At 41.6% G+C, this 20,023-nt stretch overlaps 2 protein-coding genes across 2 annotated transcripts in view; one reads left to right on the top strand and one right to left on the bottom strand.

Moving 5' to 3' along the window:
• Positions 1-381: 381 nt before the first annotated feature.
• LOC124121920 (cyclin-dependent kinase 20-like) overlaps positions 382-20,023 on the bottom strand; it is a 41,726-nt gene continuing 22,084 nt past the window's right edge. Inside the window, exons 7-11 of the mRNA XM_048396970.1 lie at positions 10,925-10,987; positions 8,710-8,761; positions 8,001-8,072; positions 7,128-7,283; positions 382-3,867 (exon numbers count right to left, since the gene is read on the bottom strand). Coding sequence (XP_048252927.1) covers positions 3,676-3,867; positions 7,128-7,283; positions 8,001-8,072; positions 8,710-8,761; positions 10,925-10,987 — 535 coding nt within the window. The 3' untranslated portion in view covers positions 382-3,675. The remainder of the gene's footprint in view (positions 3,868-7,127; positions 7,284-8,000; positions 8,073-8,709; positions 8,762-10,924; positions 10,988-20,023) is intronic.
• LOC125380971 (platelet binding protein GspB-like) lies at positions 514-2,208 on the top strand. The gene has a single exon (XM_048396760.1). It carries the CDS (start codon positions 514-516, stop codon positions 2,206-2,208), a length of 1,695 nt encoding a protein of 564 aa, XP_048252717.1.

Raw genomic sequence — 20,023 nt, 5'->3', positions numbered from 1 at the left:
ATGACATAATGCGAGTTTAAATGATTGTTCCAACAAAAACATACCGTATTCGACGTAATAAGTGCCCTGCTCTAATAAGCGCCCACGGCGATATTTGCTAATATATTGGCAAGTGAACAATCCCAATAAGCACTCCTTCCGATTGATCAATGTACACAAGACTTATTTATTCGTGTATAATACGTGCTCGTGTGTTATATGCACCATTAATTATGGGCAATTAAATTCTGGAAAAATACATCTGTCGTATATAAACAGTTCAAGCCGTCAGCATAATCCACGAAATTTATCTTTCAACTCTAATTTTGAGAGGGCCCTCGGCGCTTATTACGTCAAATATGGTATTCACAAATCACACACACACAAATGAAAACTATGCTATCGAATTTAGACATTGCTGTCTTTTTATTTGTATTCATGAAAATTGTCTTGCCATAAAACTGAAAGAAATATTTTGCAAGATATATGACAGTGGACTGATGGATTAATCACAGCAGCAACAATAAGGTTAACATGATGACAACAGAACATTCCACAGGACCACAAATAGCAGTGCAAGGCTTGCTTCACAAAGTGCCAGTCTCAAGGCTTGCTTCACAAAGTGCCAGTCTCAAGGCTTGCTTCACAAAGTGCCAGTCTCAAGGCTTGCTTCACAAAGTGCCAGTCTCGAGGCTTGCTTCACAAAGTGCCAGTCTCGAGGCTTGCTTCACAAAGTGCCAGTCTCGAGGCTTGCTTCACAAAGTGCCAGTCTCAAGGCTTGCTTCACAAAGTGCAAGTCTCAAGGCTTGCTACACAAAGTGCCAGTCTCGAGGCTTGCTTCACAAAGTGCCAGTCTCAAGGCTTGCTTCACAAAGTGCCAGTCCTGAGGCTTGCTTCACAAAGTGCCAGTCTCAAGGCTTGCTTCACAAAGTGCCAGTCTCAAGGCTTGCTTCACAAAGTGCCAGTCTCGAGGCTTGCTTCACAAAGTGCCAGTCTCAAGGCTTGCTTCACAAAGTGCCAGTCTCGAGGCTTGCTTCACAAAGTGCCAGTCTCGAGGCTTGCTTCACAAAGTGCCAGTCTCGAGGCTTGCTTCACAAAGTGCCAGTCTCGAGGCTTGCTTCACAAAGTGCCAGTCTCAAGGCTTGCTTCACAAAGTGCCAGTCTCAAGGCTTGCTACACAAAGTGCCAGTCTCGAGGCTTGCTTCACAAAGTGCCAGTCTCAAGGCTTGCTACACAAAGTGCCAGTCTCGAGGCTTGCTTCACAAAGTGCCAGTCTCGAGGCTTGCTTCACAAAGTGCCAGTCTCGAGGCTTGCTTCACAAAGTGCCAGTCTCAAGGCTTGCTTCACAAAGTGCCAGTCTCAAGGCTTGCTACACAAAGTGCCAGTCTCAAGGCTTGCTTCACAAAGTGCCAGTCTCGAGGCTTGCTACACAAAGTGCCAGTCTCCAGGCTTGCTTCACAAAGTGCCAGTCTCGAGGCTTGCTACACAAAGTGCCAGTCTCAAGGCTTGCTTCACAAAGTGCCAGTCTCAAGGCTTGCTTCACAAAGTGCCAGTCTCGAGGCTTGCTTCACAAAGTGCCAGTCTCAAGGCTTGCTTCACAAAGTGCCAGTCCCGAGGCTTGCTTCACAAAGTGCCAGTCCCGAGGCTTGCTTCACAAAGTGCCAGTCTCGAGGCTTGCTTCACAAAGTGCCAGTCTCGAGGCTTGCTTCACAAAGTGCCAGTCTCGAGGCTTGCTTCACAAAGTGCCAGTCTCGAGGCTTGCTTCACAAAGTGCCAGTCTCGAGGCTTGCTTCACAAAGTGCCAGTCTCGAGGCTTGCTTCACAAAGTGCCAGTCTCAAGGCTTGCTTCACAAAGTGCCAGTCTCAAGGCTTGCTACACAAAGTGCCAGTCTCGAGGCTTGCTTCACAAAGTGCCAGTCTCAAGGCTTGCTTCACAAAGTGCCAGTCTCGAGGCTTGCTTCACAAAGTGCCAGTCTCGAGGCTTGCTTCACAAAGTGCCAGTCTCGAGGCTTGCTTCACAAAGTGCCAGTCTCAAGGCTTGCTACACAAAGTGCCAGTCTCAAGGCTTGCTTCACAAAGTGCCAGTCTCGAGGCTTGCTACACAAAATGCCAGTCTCAAGGCTTGCTTCACAAAGTGCCAGTCTCAAGGCTTGCTTCACAAAGTGCCAGTCTCAAGGCTTGCTACACAAAGTGCCAGTCTTAATGCTGTGCAGTTTGTACCAGTGGTGACTGTAATAAACAACTATACAGAAATATATATATTGTATTCCATAAATTATCTCTACTTTGTTTGTCATCTGGCAACTTCTAAGTAATGCCTATCAAACAATTCAGAAATATACCTTCCCCAATGTCCTCATATCTATGAAATATTACTATTACATCGGTTGAATAATAATGATAATAATGATGATGATGATGATGATGATGATGATGATGATGACGGCGGGGGACACCAAAAATGAGCTTCACACATTGTACCCATGTGGGGAATCAAACCTTTGGCATGACGGGCGAACGCTTTAACCACTAGGCTACCAGACCGCCCCATGATGATGATGATGATGATGATGATGATGATGATGATGATGTGTACCTATCATGTGTTTTGTTTACTTCATGCCTTACAATGTGCACTCTCCTTGTTCAAAATTCTGGATCCACCTCTGCAATTTCATTTTCTTACCTGCCTAGTGGATTTCAACATAAGGTGATTGCAAACAATGAAATGTAAATCTTACAATGGACTAATTGTATGCATTGTCATACCAAACAAACATATATATAATTGAGCCAGTGGGGATTCTGGGTAATATTATAGGTTCCCAGTGATGAAATGGATCCGGAGGTGAGGTGGTTGATTGCATGTTATGGATGGATGGATGCTAGTGTTGTCATTCATGGGGTCTCTACTTGAGTCTGATGGCATGGGGGTGCTATGAGCTTGGGGTCTCTACTTGAGTCTGATGGCGTGGGGTGCTATGAGCTCGGGGTCTCTACTTGAGTCTGATGGTGTCTGGGGGCTATGAGCTCGGGGTCTCTATTTGAGTCTGATGGCATCTGGGGGCTATGAGCTCGGGGCCTCTACTTGAGTCTGATGGCGTCTGGGGGCTATGAGCTCGGGGTCTCTACTTGAGTCTGATGGCGTGGGGTGCTATGAGCTAGGGGTCTCTACTTGAGTCTGATGGCATGGGGGGGCTATGAGCTCGGAGTATCTACTTGAGTCTGATGGCATCTGGGGGCTATGAGCTTGGGGTCTCTACTTGAGTCTGATGGCGTGGGGTGCTATGAGCTCAGGGCCTCTACTTGAGTCTGATGGAGTCTGGGGGCTATGAGCTAGGGGTCTCTACTTGAGTCTGATGGCGTGGGGTGCTATGAGCTAGGGGTCTCTACTTGAGTCTGATGGCGTCTGGGGGCTATGAGCTAGGGGTCTCTACTTGAGTCTGATGGCATCTGGGGTGCTATGAGCTCAGGGCCTCTACTTGAGTCTGATGGCGTCTGGGGGCTATGAGCTCGGGGCCTCTACTTGAGTCTGATGGCATGGGGGTTCTATGAGCTCGGGGTCTCTACTTGAGTCTGATGGCGTCTGGGGGCTATGAGCTCGGGGCCTCTACTTGAGTCTGATGGCGTGGGGTGCTATGAGCTCGGGGTCTCTACTTGAGTCTGATGGCGTGGGGTGCTATGAGCTCGGGGTCTCTACTTGAGTCTGATGGAGTGGGGTGCTATGAGCTCGGGGTCTAGCAAGGAGTCCTCTAGGGGGGTGTCCATTGTGTATTCGTGCGTCTGGTGCTTGTGCTGCAGCCCACTCCGCCGGGTACGCTGGGGGATGGGCAGCTCGGAGTGATGGGCAGGCAGGGGCTCCGTGAAGAAGTAAGGATGCAGGAGAGCCTAGGATGAGAATAAAGAGGAGAGGAGAAGTTAATATGTAACTGCTATGCAGTAAGGACGTAATTAAACATTCTTCTTGGAAACTGTTCCCTAAATTTGAAAAGAATCTATGAAGCATTTTTCAAGTTACAGGTCGTTTAAATTCTAAGTGAAAAAATAGCTGTATTATTTCAGCAAAATGGAAATATTGAAATCAAACTTTGCACCGCATCTCTCCTATTGGTATGAAGAGTGTTTCCCAAATTTGAAAAGAATCGACGCAGCAGTGTTCAAGTTACAGGTTGCACAAAAAATGTCCTTGGAAGGATTGACGGACAGAATCAATTGGTTGGTTGGTTGGTTGGTTGGTTGGTTGGTTGGTTGGTTTGTTGTTTAACGCCTCACTCAGCAATATTCCAGCTATATGACGGCGGTCTGTAAATAATCGAGTCTTGACCAGACAATCCAGTGATTAATATCATGAGCATCGATCCACGCAATTGGGATCAATGACATGCATCAACCAAGTCAGCGAGCCTGACCACCCGATCCCGTTAGTTGCCTTTTACGAGAAGCATAGTCACCTTTTACGGCAAGCATGGGTTGCTGAAGGCCTATTCTACCCCGGAATCTTCACGGGTCAGGTATAACTTTTAGGTCGGGGGTATAAAAGTAAAATGTGTCTCTTAGCATAGCTAGGACATACCCTCTGTATATGCCTTTTCATACCTTTTCAGCAAAGTTAAAAGTTAAAACTCATATTAAATGCTTTGGGCATATTTTAGAGACACAATTTTCTCAGCTTCATCAACAGAGGTAACAGAGATGTTGAAAAAGCATGGAAACTCGAAAAATAGTGCCACTGCAATGTTGCTCACCCTGTAGTCAGCAGTTTAAAAAACAAAGATAGCTACAGAACAAAAGCTGCTGTCACAATTGATATTCAAATAATTTCTGCAACAATACGAATAGCTAACACTAAAACCTAACAAAATGAACAAAACATAATGTCATCATAAGGAGAAGCAGGCATGCCAAAATTCAGCTCCCTCAGTCTGGCAGTTTGTAGAGAGAAATTTACAGAGGCAAACATGCATTTTGAGAGAATTTAAGAGCATGATCCAACAAGGCCAAAATATAAGAGATTGTGAAGTAAAAACAATGTATGTTGCATCCGACTACTAGCCACAGATATACCAAATTTTATCAACTAACATATACATTTTAAATCGTAAATCATCATGTTTAGTGATGTTTCATATCAAATTTCATACATTTATTGACCAAGTTTGTTATACCTGTTTATTCACCTGAAGGGATACGATGTGGTTTTCTTTTTGAAAGCGCATATTAATACTCGATTAATCTTTTTAACACTGTGAATCATTAATAACTTTTTTTAACTAATCTTTTTTGAAACTCTGAAACGTGCAACGTAGATCGTGTTAGGTAGGCAGTGCATGTATACTGTTTTGTTGGTCATCTACCACCCACGACTTGACCTTCGTTAAACCGCTGATCATCTATAATGCTCATCAATTATTTGGACCCTGAATGTAACGTTGTAGCGAGGGATCACTGTAGTCTATGAAATCTTGTAGTAAACAATACATTTCTCTCCTCTAAATGTTTTTCTTGATGCTGATTTCATAGGTGAATTGAGCTGACTGGACATGCTTTCATATAAATCTGGAATGGTTTTGGTTTCATAAAATACACTTATTCCACATATGCTGGTGCATGGCAGTCATTTGAAAATCAGATTTGAACCTCTTGAACAAATTAGGGTATCATCTCTGGTGGGAACAAACATGTGAAGCTTCAGCTTCATTGGACCAGTAGTTTCTGAGAAGAAGATGGACTACACCTGACAGACACTGGACAAACAGGCCACATCATACATAAGTCACTAACATAGGCACTAACATAATCACATACACTAACATACCATTGGATAAACTTTGTGCAAACCTATTTTCTTCACAAAGAATAGCGAAGTCACATCGTTTTATAGTTCGTGCATCATGTTTCCCGTCATGAGTGAGTGAGTGAGTATAGTTTTACGCCGCTTTTAGCAATTCAGCAATATCACACTGGAGGACACCACAAATGGGCTTAAGACAATGTAGCCATGTGGGGAATTGAACCTGGACATTCAGGGTGATGAGCAAACACTTTAACCACTAGGCTACTCCACTGCCCCCAATAAATATGGATATTTATAACATAATTGAGTAAGTCAAATCAGTGAAATAAATCCCCTATCTCTGTCAATTGACAGTAAACTGATATAGTCACTCTCGAGAGTGGTGACATCGTATATTGTCACTGGCCAAAGTTCAAGGTCACTTGTCATGGCTCAAGGTCAGCATGACCTCATGACTTGAAGAGACCACTTGACACTGGTTTGACACTTGAGACTTGTCATTTGATAATTGATAGTTGTCTGGTCTGTGAAAATCTGATGAGATGTATTAACAACCGCTTTTAAATATTTCTCTACATATCCCTTCCTCATTCCATTACCACTTCGACAAATTTTCCTCAGTCTGTGCAAAAAAACTTTCATGTAAACACTAACCCTTGCTGTTTCCATGAAGATGATGCTTAAACAGTTTTCAATATTTGAACAATTATTTTTTATACTTAACATGGATACTTAACTCTTCATATCCCCCCCAACATTTCAGCTTGCTTTGTTTGTTTGTTTGTTGTTTAACACCGCACTCAGCAATATTCCAGCTATATGACGGCAGTCTGTAAATAATCAAGTCTGGACCAGACAATCCAGTGATTGACAATATGAGCATCGAACCACGCAATTGGGATCCATGACATGCAACAACCAAGTCAGCGAGCCTGAACACCCGATTCCGTTAGTCGCCTCTTACGACAAGCATGGGTTGCTGAAGACCTATTCTACCCCAGATCTTCATGGGTATTTCAGCTTTCTAGGCATTATTGTTTCTGAGTTCAAGAATTATAATTATGTGTTAACAATTTTTTATTTCTTTTTATCAAACAAAGCATTTTGCATCGTTAGTTTTTTTAACTTGCAACTTCCAAGGTTGGCTAATCTGTCAAACAGGAAACAAACCGTTCTGACGATAATTACTCCTATTAACAAAGTAATTTCATTTTAGATACCTTCCATGAAGGGCAGATGCTTGAAAGTGTCAAAGATCCACTGGATGCATCTGGTGAAATGTATTCTGAAAAAATATTTCTGATGGGAATTCATTTTTCACGGCTGTATGATATAGAGGTCACCAAGGACTCACCTCCTTAGCCGAGATCCTTTTCTTTGTGGGGTAAACCAAAAACTTCTTGAGAAGATCCAGGGCCACTGGGGAGGCGTCAGGGAGGATCTCCTCGAAGGGAATCGGGGGGTTGTAGGGGAAAGAGATCTTGTGGTAGTCTGGCAGGTCTGTCATTCCCTGGAGGTGATTAGGTGAAAGGGGGTTAAACGTTACGTTCAAGATTATTGCACTTATATAGTGATGTGCATGCACATGTATGTGTGTGTGGCTGCTTGTACTAGTCCAGACTGAAGCTGATATATATTTCTAGCACACTGAGATACCATGCTGCAGTTTAACATAAATACCCAACTCAGACACAGTATACTGACTCTGAGCCCACCAGTCCTTGTTTTAGCCCCTTAATGCTGAGTGCCAGGCAGGGTAACAACAAGTACCCTCTTTTAACGTCTTTGGGTATGACTCGGCTGGGGTCTTCATTCCCTGGACTGTGGTCGGATCGTATACTGATAGAGAAGTATAATCTGATACATACATGATTCGATATAATTATAATCAGATATTTGAAGGCGATATGACACCTTTCTGATTGAAGATTGACATCCCCTCTATAAAAATTTAGTATTTATTTCTACACAATTTTGAATTGCTCTCTTAAAGTGTCCCAAGTTGGCCAAAATATCTACTACTTCTACTACAATTTTTTTTTTTACAAAAGAAAGTAAGAGCTTGTTTATCCGGAGTTAGAAGATGTTTCTGACAACTCAAGCCTCTCAAGCAAATGAAGGGTATGTGTTGAAATCTAAAGCTGTACACCAAGGCTGGTAAACCTTTTTGGGTGATATGAACGAGTCACAAGTATGTTGGACTGCAGGTTGACATAGCAGTACGTACCGGCCAGGTGTCCTTGTTTGGGGTACCCAGTACACGGAGGACGTACACCAGCTGCTCTATGTCGGTCTCCCCCTGAAACATAGACACAAGTGAGAACACTTCCACACTGGCAAACAGTGTTTGAGTGTTTGAGTGAGTGGGTGGGTGAATGGGCGGATGGATGGGCGGGTGGATGGATGGGTGGATGGGCGGGTGGATGGATGGATGCGTGGGTGGATGGGTGTGTGTGGATGGGCGGGCGGGCGGGAGGATGGGCAGGTGGATCGGCGGGTGCATGGGTGGGTGGATGGATGGGCGGGTGGGTGGACGGGTGGTCGAATGGATGGGTGGGTGGATGGGCAGGTGGATGGGCGGGTGGGTGGTCGAATGGATGGGAGGGAATGAGCAAGGTACTGAGGTAGGGTGTAAGGAAGAAAATGAGTGAGTGAGGTAGCCAGTTAGTGAGGCAGTAGGATGTGATAAAAGGATGAGGTTTCATAAAAACAGACTTGAGATATAGTATGGTATTTCACTTGGATAAAGACAGGTATTTCATGTGGTTGGGGTTGGATAAAGAGAGTGATGTAACTAGGATGGGGTTTGAAAGTTATTCACTTGGATATTTAGAATATAGAGAGGGATTTCACTAAGATGGGGTTGGACAAAGAAAGGAATTTCACTTAGATTGGGTTGGATATTTTGGCACCATCATCAACAGGTTGTTACCTACCGGGAACAAAGGGGAGTTGTTGAGCAGCTCTCCAAAAATACAGCCCACAGCCCTGAAATAAATGTAGAAACATCCATGTATTATTTTACCATGCTGAGTGTTGGAGGCAGTGATGGAGCATAACTGGTAAGCATAACTGCTTTGAGTAGATTATGTGGCTTGATAACTGTCTGGTCTCACTGAACACAAGCTGAGTGTTTATTGTCTGTGAATTAATTCACATTCAGCATCAACTGAATCAGTTTCGTGATGCATAAGTTTCATTCTAACAAGGGTCTGTTTCTTTCCTGACCAAGTCGACTGCCTTGTGGTTTAGCGGTAGAGTGTCCGCCCGGAGACCAGAAGGTCTGGGATTTGATGCCTGGTCACATCATACCAAAAGACATTAAAAGATGGTACTTGTTGTTACCCTGTCTGGCGTTCAGCATTAAGGGGCTAAAGCAAGGACTGGTCGGATCGGAGTCAGTATACTGTGTCTGAGTTGGGTATTTGTGTTAAACTGCTGCATGGTATCTCAGTGGGCTAGTGTTATAAATCGGCATCAGTCTGGACCAGTGCACGCACACACGCACGCACGCACGCACATAGCACGCGAGCACATAGCACGTCGCTATATAAGTGCAATAGTCTTGGATGCGACATTAACCCCATTTCACCTAACCTCACCTCCCGACCATCTCCCCTTTTAACCAAAATCGATAAGAAACAGATGCACAACACAATGTTGCCCAAGGCAAGAACAAACTGATTAATAATTTTTCATAGTTCTTCTCAAAATGAAGATTGTAGGGAGATTTTTATTGTTTCAAAGGAGACTGTGACCTGTTTTCAATAACTGACAGATGTTATACATCCTCTAGCAGGTGATAATATGTCTTTAACTGATGGAGAAGCCAGGAAGAAACATCTCTGGTGATAGGCTTTAGTTATTTGCCTTGTGTTACATGAGCCCTCAGCAAGACTAATTTATTTTTTTGTCTTACATACAGTATTTCATGTAATTAGTAAACAAGAAACAACTAAATGTTTCCTTGATCGTAAATAGGATTATTTTGTTTGTTGGTTTTGGAGTTTTTTAAAGATATGTATGTCAAACGTACCTGATAATATTTATTTTTATCTTGCCTATTGCGTATTGGCAAACAGCAATGTGTAAGCAATACTAATGGCAGCAGAAACTTACTTGTAGTGTCAGCAGAATGATTGAATGATTAGAGTTATCTGCCCCTGGTTGTTTACATACATGACAGGCTTGATCATTCGAGAAGTTTCAGGATGGGACTTTTTCTGGAAGGTTGACTGACACAAAGGTAATTTGTGGCCTTTTTCAATCTGACTTGTGTCTTATCTAGTTTCTCAGTGCAGAATGGATACGAATTTGAAAACACAAAATTCCTGACAGTTTCCAACACTATTCCGGATTCAAGAATGGAGACTGTCCTGTTTCAAGACAATCGACAGTGACAAAAGTTCTGAACATTTGATAGTGCCCTTACAATAATTTCAGGGTCTGTTGTTTATTTCTCCTGCCACTAGCTTAACTCATTGTAATGCTTGTGTAGCTTGTAAAGTGAAAACTGTGTGTTTTAATGTAATTTATTGATTATTTATGGAGCTTGTATGGTCATTTAGTGATTTCACAATTTTCACATATATGGATGTGTGTTTGTGGCAGCTTGTACTAATCTAGACTAAGACTGGTTAGCCTACTGAGATTCCATGGCACGGTATAGCATGGATACCCCACTCAGACATATTACACTGACTCCAAGCCAACCAGTTTTATCTCCTTAATGCCGAGCGCCAGGCAGGGTAACAGCAAGTAACATTTTTTAAAGTAGTATGACATGCCTTGTGATCGAACCTCTGACCTTCCGCTATCTAAGCGACTCCTGAAGATCCTGGGTAGAATAGGTCTTCAGCAACCCATGCTTGCCGTAAAAGGCGACTATGTTTGTCGTAAAAAGCAACTAACGGGATCGGTCCGGACAGGCTCGCTGACTTGGTTGATGCATGTCATCGATCCCAATCGTGTGGATAGATGCTCATGATATTAATCACTGGATTGTCTGGTCCAGACTTGATTATTTACAGACCGCCATCATATAGCTGGAATATTGCTGAGTGTGGCGTTAAACAACAAACCAACCAACCGCTCTCGAAGCTGGCTAGTCCAGACAGGGTTCTATGGCAGTGATGAAGACAACCCACTCACCACAGGTCCACACCCTCGTCATATTTCCTGGCTCCGTACAACAACTCCGGCGCTCTGTACCATCTGCAACAATCACATCTGACCAATAAGACAACACAACATGCAGCCCATAAGATCAGTATTGAAATATTTCTCAGATACTCTCTGCTTTTTTCTGCCTGAAAAGTGAGGAGGGAGAACTTTTCAATCTTAATAGAATCAAATCCTTCACTTCAATATGATACCTCCCTGAGTAGGGATCTGATGAGCAGGAAAATAGCTGTGAAAATAAAATATGATAATAATAAATTAGTTTTCTCATTACTATTAATAGGCTGGAATAAAAAAAGCTTCCTCAGGGGTTCTACATGAAAAAGTTGTTTGTTTATTAAACATAAATACAAAATAATTAATAGTGGGTCGTTGTTTAGAAAATATTGTTTGCGTGCAATATGCTACCAGCTTATTTGCAGGATATAAAAAGGAGCAAATTCAGAAATATTTTCTTCTATTTCAACAAAATATACAGTTGGCAGATCTGTGAAGCAATTAGAACAAGTATTTGTCACAGAGTGACGAAATATCCCCCGCCTGTACACCATAGTACCAAATATGAAGACAATCCAGCGATTAGTTCTTGAGATATTGTGGCAACACCGTTTTCCAACTCCAAAAACAGATTTGCCTGCTGTGACCTTGAAAATGGGGTCAAGGTCACCAAATCTGACAGGTGTATGCGGTGTCTGTATATACACCATAGTTCCAAATATGAAGACAATCCAGTGTTTAGTTCTTGAGATATCGCGGCAACACCGTTTTCCAACTCCAAAAGCAGATTTGCCTGCTGTGACCTTTAAAATGGGATCAAGGTCACCAAAACCGACTGGTGTCTGCGGAGTCTGTATATACACCATAGTTCCAAATATGAAGACAATCCAGTGTTTAGTTCTTGAGATATCGCGGCAACACCGTTTTCCAACTCTAAAAGCAGATTTGTCTGCTGTGACCTTGAAAATGGGATCAAGGTCACCAAAACCGACTGGTGTCTGCGGAGTCTGTATATACACCATAGTTCCAAATATGAAGACAATCCAGTGTTTAGTTCTTGAGATATCGCGGCAACACCGTTTTCCAACTCTAAAAGCAGATTTGTCTGCTGTGACCTTGAAAATGGGATCAAGGTCACCAAAACCGACTGGTGTCTGCGGAGTCTGTATATACACCATAGTTCCAAATATGAAGACAATCCAGTGTTTAGTTCTTGAGATATCGCGGCAACAAACAGGTGGGACGTACGGACGGACGTACGGACATACGTACGGACGGTCGTGAATACTATATCCCCCGCTTCGCGCTTTCGCGCGGCGGGGGATAAAAAAATGGTGGCCTTATCAACCAATCAGCATCACGGCTGATATGGTCACACAGGAAAAATTCACTGCAATTGGCCATTTTCGATCAGCTACTTCTGGTTTGAAATCAAGGCTTGGAGAGCAGAAGGTGAAGACTGGACAGCACATGAAACACATGGAGATGTCAACAAGGCACGCAATCGGGACAAACTGTAACAATTTAACCATTCCGGTACTATCGCGGCAACATTTATCGTAAGTATTGAACATTTTTTTTTTCTTATCAATGACAGACTATTCTACTGTTATCTGGTCTCCTTACTGATATAAATTTAGCAAGTGAGTCTGGCTGTTCTGTTGTAATTTCAATTTCAAATATCCATGACCACCTGTTACTCCCAGTGCAGTTTATGGTACCAAATTAATCATGTCAGGAAATGAACAAAAACCCAACTAATTGATTACTGTATTCGACGTAATAAGCACCCACAGTGACATCTGCTGATATATTGGCCGGTGAACAATCCCAGTTAGCACCCCTTTCGATTGATCAATGTACACAAGACTAATTTATTCGCGTATAATACGTACTTGTGTGTTATATGCACCCTTAATCATGGGCAATTACCCCCGGTAAATTCTGGAAAAATATATCTGTCGTACATAAACATTTCAGGCTGTCAGCATAACCATGAATAGGACGAGGAAGTGAAAAGCCATATTCACTCACTCAACAACATGGCCAATATTTATCAGACTCTAAAAATACACATTGTACCATTTGTTTACAAGCAAGAAAATTATTTTCTCCTGGAATTTCATTAGGTGCTTTTGAGTGACAAAGACACCAGGTCCATGTTAAGTTTGGAAAGACTGAATAACTGAAGAGGACGAAAAACAAGCTTATATTGTGAGAAATAAAGACATGAAACTTTCGGTTTGTTTTTCTTTGTTAAATATGAGAAATCCAGATTGTTCCATCAACATAATTTGTACCAGTACATTTATTTTATCTTGGCTTGATTACCAGTTGAAGTTGATTCCTTTTCATTTTATCTGTACTCATATCTGACCAAAGCATTTTCATACTATTCAGGATAATTGTATTAGTAGCTTCCTTTTGATATACAATTCCTTATCATCATATAGGATTAGGTCAGGGTGTTCAAGAAGTTGGTGCTTGTATCAAATCTTCTATTTCTTCGATTTCATGCATTACAGTATTTATTTTTATTAATTTTAAGTTTCATTTTAACTTATTTTAAACATTTCAAACATTATTACTTTTGTCGTGCAGGGTGCAATCTTAGTCGCCAATAATCGGTTAAATAAGTGATATCAATGTTTGAAGGAAAAGTAAAGTTTCTTCTGTCATTGTACACACTGAATAGAGTTATAGCCCTTCTGAATATTTTTTTTTGTGTGAACTTATTTCATTTACATCGTAATATGATTGCATGAAAATCATAGCAGAAAAAGTGTCTTTTGTCAACTGGACTCATGGTAAAACGATAGTGCGTAGTGCAGTAAACACCACTATAAAACATGAAATAAACATGGTCGACGATCTTGAGTTCTCCAAGCCACGCGTTGACTGAGCAAATTTGCAAAATGCACGGACGTGTTGCATGTTATGCAGTTCATTTATGATACAAAACTTGCCATTTAATATACTATTACATTGAACCCATATGCTGACGAGGTTATGATAAAATAATATATTTCTGAAATATGTATCACGAAATGCATCTTTCAATTCACTTCCGGGATCCTGACACCAAAATGCGAATTCCAGTGGATTACAGGCATATTTTATTTGGACCTCTGGATTAAGTGTGCAATATTTTCTGTATTAGATACAGAGGATACCATTTTTTGTTTGAAAGGTCCATCAGTGAAATGCACAACATGCTCTCTGTTCCTTATCAGCTGATGCGGCTCACACTGCATGGAGCTTTCTCCAAGCCTCATTTTCGATCCAAGATGGCGACAGTGTGAAAAGGGTCAATAAGTATTTGTAACTTTTTAATACTGATAAATGACAAATGTCAATCATTGGGTATCAGGATTACAACATTCATGTACACGCTTTGACCTTTGCTTTTTGAAACATCATTTTTTGTTTCCATTTTTCTCTCTTTAATAAAAATGTTATTACAAGAGCTATATTCGTTTCTTTCATTCTTAATCTCATTTCAACTATCACAACACATTTGTTTTTAATTTTAATTCCTACCTTTTGGCAAATTATCTAAGAAAATCAGTAAACAATAAAATAACACTGGCCTTGCCAAAGTAAATATGAAACATATTCTGATAAATATCAATTGTAACAATAGCCAGCCACTCTGACACGTGCAGATTCTTATAACATCCTGTGAGGTGTTAATATCCTGTAGGGTAATATTATACAAATAATTACTCTTGACTAGGTCAATATACGTAAACCAGGTCCTGACCCCTGAGGTGGTCCGGTCAAAAAATGCCAAAAGGGGCAGGTGCAAGGGTCCTTGATTTCGCATTTTGACCTTGTCAAGAATAAAAATTCATTTTGTTATAACGAAATTCACTTTAAAGTTTATGAAGCCTTTAAACCGTCCTCTGTTTCATTACAGTAACCTAGCTGTGAACTGTGAAATATTAGAACCAGATGCCATCTTGATTTCTAGCTACGAGTCAATTTTCATCACCAATACTGATCATATGACAAGTCAATATTCGAAGTTGGTGTCAGTCACATGATTTGGGAGTCTACATTGAAATGTATTGTTTTGTAAAAGTACGGATTGATCAAAGAGTGAGTGAGTTATATGGTTTTACGCTGCTTTTAGCAATATTCCAGCAATATCATGGTGGGGACACCAGAAATGGGCTTCACACATTTTACCGAGGTCGGGAATCGAACCCGGGTCTTCAGCGTGACGAGCGAACGCTTAAACCACACGGCCAACTGACCACCCCGATTGACCAATGAAAATTGCAAGATTCTCAATAGAGGCATAACAATACATGATATTCTATGATATTAATACTACATAACATCCTATGTGGTTTTAATCTTGAATATATAAATCAGGGTGCATGGCTACGTGTGACAATCAACATGTAAGATATGTACATGCTGATTTAGCCATCCCTGAACCAAATCTGAAGCCACAGTGGCCTGAATACAAATTATTTTCACATGTTTTTGAAATGTCAATACTTTTTCTCTTTTCACTTCTTATATAAAGTGCAAATATGAGTTTCCTCATCACAGTGTTTGAAATTAGGAATGAAAAAAGCCCTTGTCAGAGAGAGTTAGTGTTTCATGCTAATTGGAAAAAATAAATGTTACGATGCAGGGCTTTATCTGGAATTCCACAATGAGTGCCCTTGGCAAAGTGGGGAAAATATCATTATTTTATTCAAAATTGGGATTCATTCTGTAAGTTCTTCATTTGTGAAACTCAATGCAATTATGTAAATGAAAGCGAAAAAGCATATACTGTTAATGGTCCTATAATAATTGAAATACGGGATTGGTCCGATCGGTCAAGCTCGCTGACTTGGTTGATGCATGGCATCCTATCCCAATTGCGCAGATCGATGCGCATGATGTCAAACAAACAAACAAACACCTCTACAAAGAGATAACATTAGTTGAATAATCTGAGATGGGAAATTTGCATTTCCAATTTGGGAATGGTTGCTGAAACTTGATGCAGACTTGGGGCTGAACATCAGCCTTGAGATATATCCATGGGGTGTGTCCGATGGGGGACGAAGGAGGAGAACGGATACGGATATGACAAACCAAATGTCATAATCAGGGCGAATCTGAGAAACGATCCCAATATTCTAAGATCCTAGTCCACCTACCAGACACAACTTGGAACATTGAATGATGGTGCTTTAAACAACTGGGTCACCAGTGCCCTCAATGCTGTATACAGCAGTTACAATAACATCACATCAGCAGAAATGTTCAGTAAGACTAACAGGGAGTGTTGAAAATCTAGATTTAATAATTTCACTGACAATTTAATGTGATGAATCAAAGACGTATGTAGATGTATATATACATCTTTGGACAAGTATAGGAAACAAAACATTGCTTCTGTTTGTTTGTTTGTTTGTTGTTTAACGCCGCACTCAGAAATATTCCAGCTATATGGCGGCGGTCTGTAAATAATCGAGTCTGGACCAGACAAACAAGTGACTGACATCATGAGCATCAATCCACGGGATAGGATGACGTGCATCAACCAAGTCAGCGAGCCTGACCACTCGATCCCGTTATTCATCTCTTACGACAAGCATAGTCGCCTTTTACAGCAAGAATGGGTTGCTGAGGACCTATTCTACCCTGGATCTTAATGGGTCCATTGCTTCTGTAAAACAGCAAGCAGACATCTTGTAACTATATCATTGCTGTCAAACAGAAAAGGGTAAACAGAAATAACGTTGTGATAAAAATACTTTCTTTGTAATTTGCTCCCCGAGACATCCATATCTTGAAAAAAAGACGGAAATGGGATTCAAGTGAAATATATATGTTCTGTATTCACGAGGAGTAACAATGCTCTTAAATAATATCCCAGTAACAGACACTCTGGAACTAACAGGGATGATAAGGAAAACAAATTATTATAGATGTGACATCTGAAGCGAAGAGGCTGACACTCAATAATGTATATGGACCAGCACACACAAACTATGGCGTGGTAACACTTTATTGTAGGAATTACTGATTGGTCCGGAGATGAAACATTGATGAATTATGGCGTTAGAACACTTTATATGATAACATATTGATTGGGTTGAAGATTAATCACTGGTGTTACGTCACAACTGGAACTGTTCGCTTAACCCAGCGGAAGATTTAGAAAATCATCAGACTACAGAGCAACTCTATAGCCAAATGTCATCTTTTGGTAAAATTAGAAAATGATTTAGTAGATGTCTGGAAAGAAGGCAATCAAGATACTTTGAAATTATGACACCTGATGGCCCAGTAATCACAGACAACCTGACTTATTTGATTTCTGCTTGCTCTGCTAAGCCATCTCTAGCCTTACTCGAAGCATCACGTCCACGTGATTACAAGTTTTATCCTTCAGATATCCTTAGAGTTTTAAGAAAGTTGAGAAAGAAGCCAAACCTACATAGATCTAAAAGAAATTGGGAGAAAAGAGAATTGTGTCAGGTGACATAGAATGGAGAATGTCATGACACTGATGCTATTTAAAAATTGGATATTTCTGACGCTGTAATTATTTTTATGACTTCAGAAGTAAAAAATGGTGGCATCATCTTTCAAGTGATACTTAAGGCAAAGAGATGCGAAGGCAACTTGTAGTATGGTTTGCTACAAGGAAATGTTGACTTATCTGGGCTAAGGACTTGCTGAGTGTCAGAGAGGTTAGAAGGGCGGTGGGGTTGGGGTTGGGTTGGGTGTGGGTTTGGGGTTGGGTTGGATGTGGGGATGGATGTGGGATTGGGGTTGGGGTTGGGGTTGGGGTTGGGATTGGGTTGGTTGTGGCGATGGATGTGGGGTTGGGGATGGATGTGGGGTTGGGGTTGGGGTTGGGGTTGGGGTTGGGATTCAGTTGGGGTTGGGATTGGGATTGGGATTGGGATGGGTGTGGGGATTGATGTGGGGTTCGGGTTGGGTGTAGGGTTTGGATTGGGTTGGGTGTGGGGATGGATGTGGGGTTGAGTTTGGGTGTGGGTTTGGGGTTGGGTTTGGTGCGGGGATGGATGTGGGGTTGGGGTTGGGTTGTGGGTGGGGGAATGGATGTGGGGTTGGGGTTGGGGTTGGGTGCAGGGATGGATGTGGGGTTGGGTGTGGGGATGGATGTGGGGTTGGGTTGGGTTGTGGGTGTGGGGATGGATGTGGGGTTGGGGTTGCGTTGTGGGTGTGGGGATGGATGTGGGTGTGGGGATGGATGGGGGTTTGGAGAGCCCTATACCCAAATAACGAAGTAAGTGAGTTTGGTATAATGCTGCTTGTACAGTTTTACAGTCACATCACGGCATGTCAGCTTGATGTGGGAGGAAAGCCCGAAGTGATGTAAGTTCTAGGTATGACAGCATGGCAGGGTCTACCCTGTAAAATCCTATGGGAAAATCCTGTAAGTGCCAAGATGAAAGAGGTTTTCATCAGGGTAATGCAATTTTTACAAACCTTAATGACATTTTATATTTTCCAAAACTCTGAGAAATAAAATTTTCAAGACAAACCACCTCATCCTTCATCCTGTCAGGATTAGAACTAAACTCAAAAGCTTCAGTAGCCCGAGTAAAGATAAAATGTCCTTGTAAACAATGGGGAATGTACTACCTCCTGTCTAGCAGGCTAGTGTTAAGTTCTTTGTATGGTGAAATTTGGGAAAACCTGGATTTCAAGTATATAGGGTAAATAAATATAGGGTTACTAAATGCATAACACACATGGAAACAGGAGACTTATTCTTCAGGCCTTAATTATAAACTGCAGTTTTTCAAGTAGTTGTGAATAATCCAATTAGGGGCCATTGTATTGCCTGGGTGTTTCGCTGGTTGAGACATTTGAGCCACACGAGTATTTGTCATTATAATGAATATTAGTCTGCAGGTGTTTTATACCTGATATTGGCAGTGACTCAACAGCATTAGGAAGGTTTAGAAAGGCCAGTTAGTGCAGAATTTAAAACTTTTCAAGCAATTATTTATGCATATTCAATCTGACTTCATCAAAAGCAACAGGGATATATCAAAGACTTCAAACCAATTTGCAGCCAAATTACAATTTTTTTTATTTTGTTCAAACTTGGTATTTTCAAAAATATCATTATTAACTGAGATATTTCATCATTGTATTTTGACGTTCAGAGCAGTAATCATGATAACGTAAAATTAAGCATTAAAGCCTCTCTTTCTCGATGAAATACAGCAGAGGTGAAATGGGGTTTAACGTCGCGTCCAAGATTAGTGCACTTATATAGCAACGTGCATGTACGTGTGTGATTGTGTGCATGGCTGCTTGTACTAGTCCGGACTGATGCCGATTTATAGTGCTAGCTCACTGAGATACCATGCAGCAGTTTCACATGAATACCCCACTCAGACACAGTATACTGACTCCGAGCCGACCAGTCCTTGTTTTAGCCCCTTAATGTCGAGCGCCAGACAGGGTAACAACAAGTACCATCTTTTAACGTCTTTTGGTATGACGAGGTCGAGGAAAGAAACCCCGGACCTTCTGCTCTACCATTAGACCACGGAGGCAGTCCGATGACATACAAGTCGCCTTGATCAAGCTATAACATGAATTGACAAAACAAATAATTCTCATTTGGGAATCTTAATTGTTATTTGCTGTAGCCTTGGGGGAGAACAGCAGACTCGAAGCAGATCTAGATAAATCCCTGATGCAATCATTTGTCCCAAGAGTGAGTGAGTGAGTTAGGTTTAATGCCGCTTTGAACAGGGTTCCACTTATATCATGGCATGTCAGTTTAATGTGGGAGGAAAGCTTAGAGTGATGCAGGTCTCAGATGTTTACCACTTTGGTGAAACCTACGAGCACGGGTATGGTGAAGCAGGTTCAAACCACAATCATAGGTTTTTGGCTTGTCCAAGGGACACAACTCTGCACAGCTGGGCCACCCATGCCCTCCATTTTTTAAAAGAATCACAAGTAAGACATAGTTCTTGTCACTGACTTGTTTGACTGACATACCGTATTCGACGTAATAAGCGCCCAGGGCGCTCTGAAAATTAATTAAGGGTGCATATGACACAC

The sequence above is a fragment of the Haliotis rufescens genome, unplaced genomic scaffold (genome assembly GCF_023055435.1).
Source record: "Haliotis rufescens isolate VD_foot unplaced genomic scaffold, xgHalRufe1.0.p SCAF_16, whole genome shotgun sequence".
NCBI classification, from domain to species: domain Eukaryota; kingdom Metazoa; phylum Mollusca; class Gastropoda; order Lepetellida; family Haliotidae; genus Haliotis; species Haliotis rufescens.
This window is presented reverse-complemented; position numbering and strand designations above follow the sequence as displayed.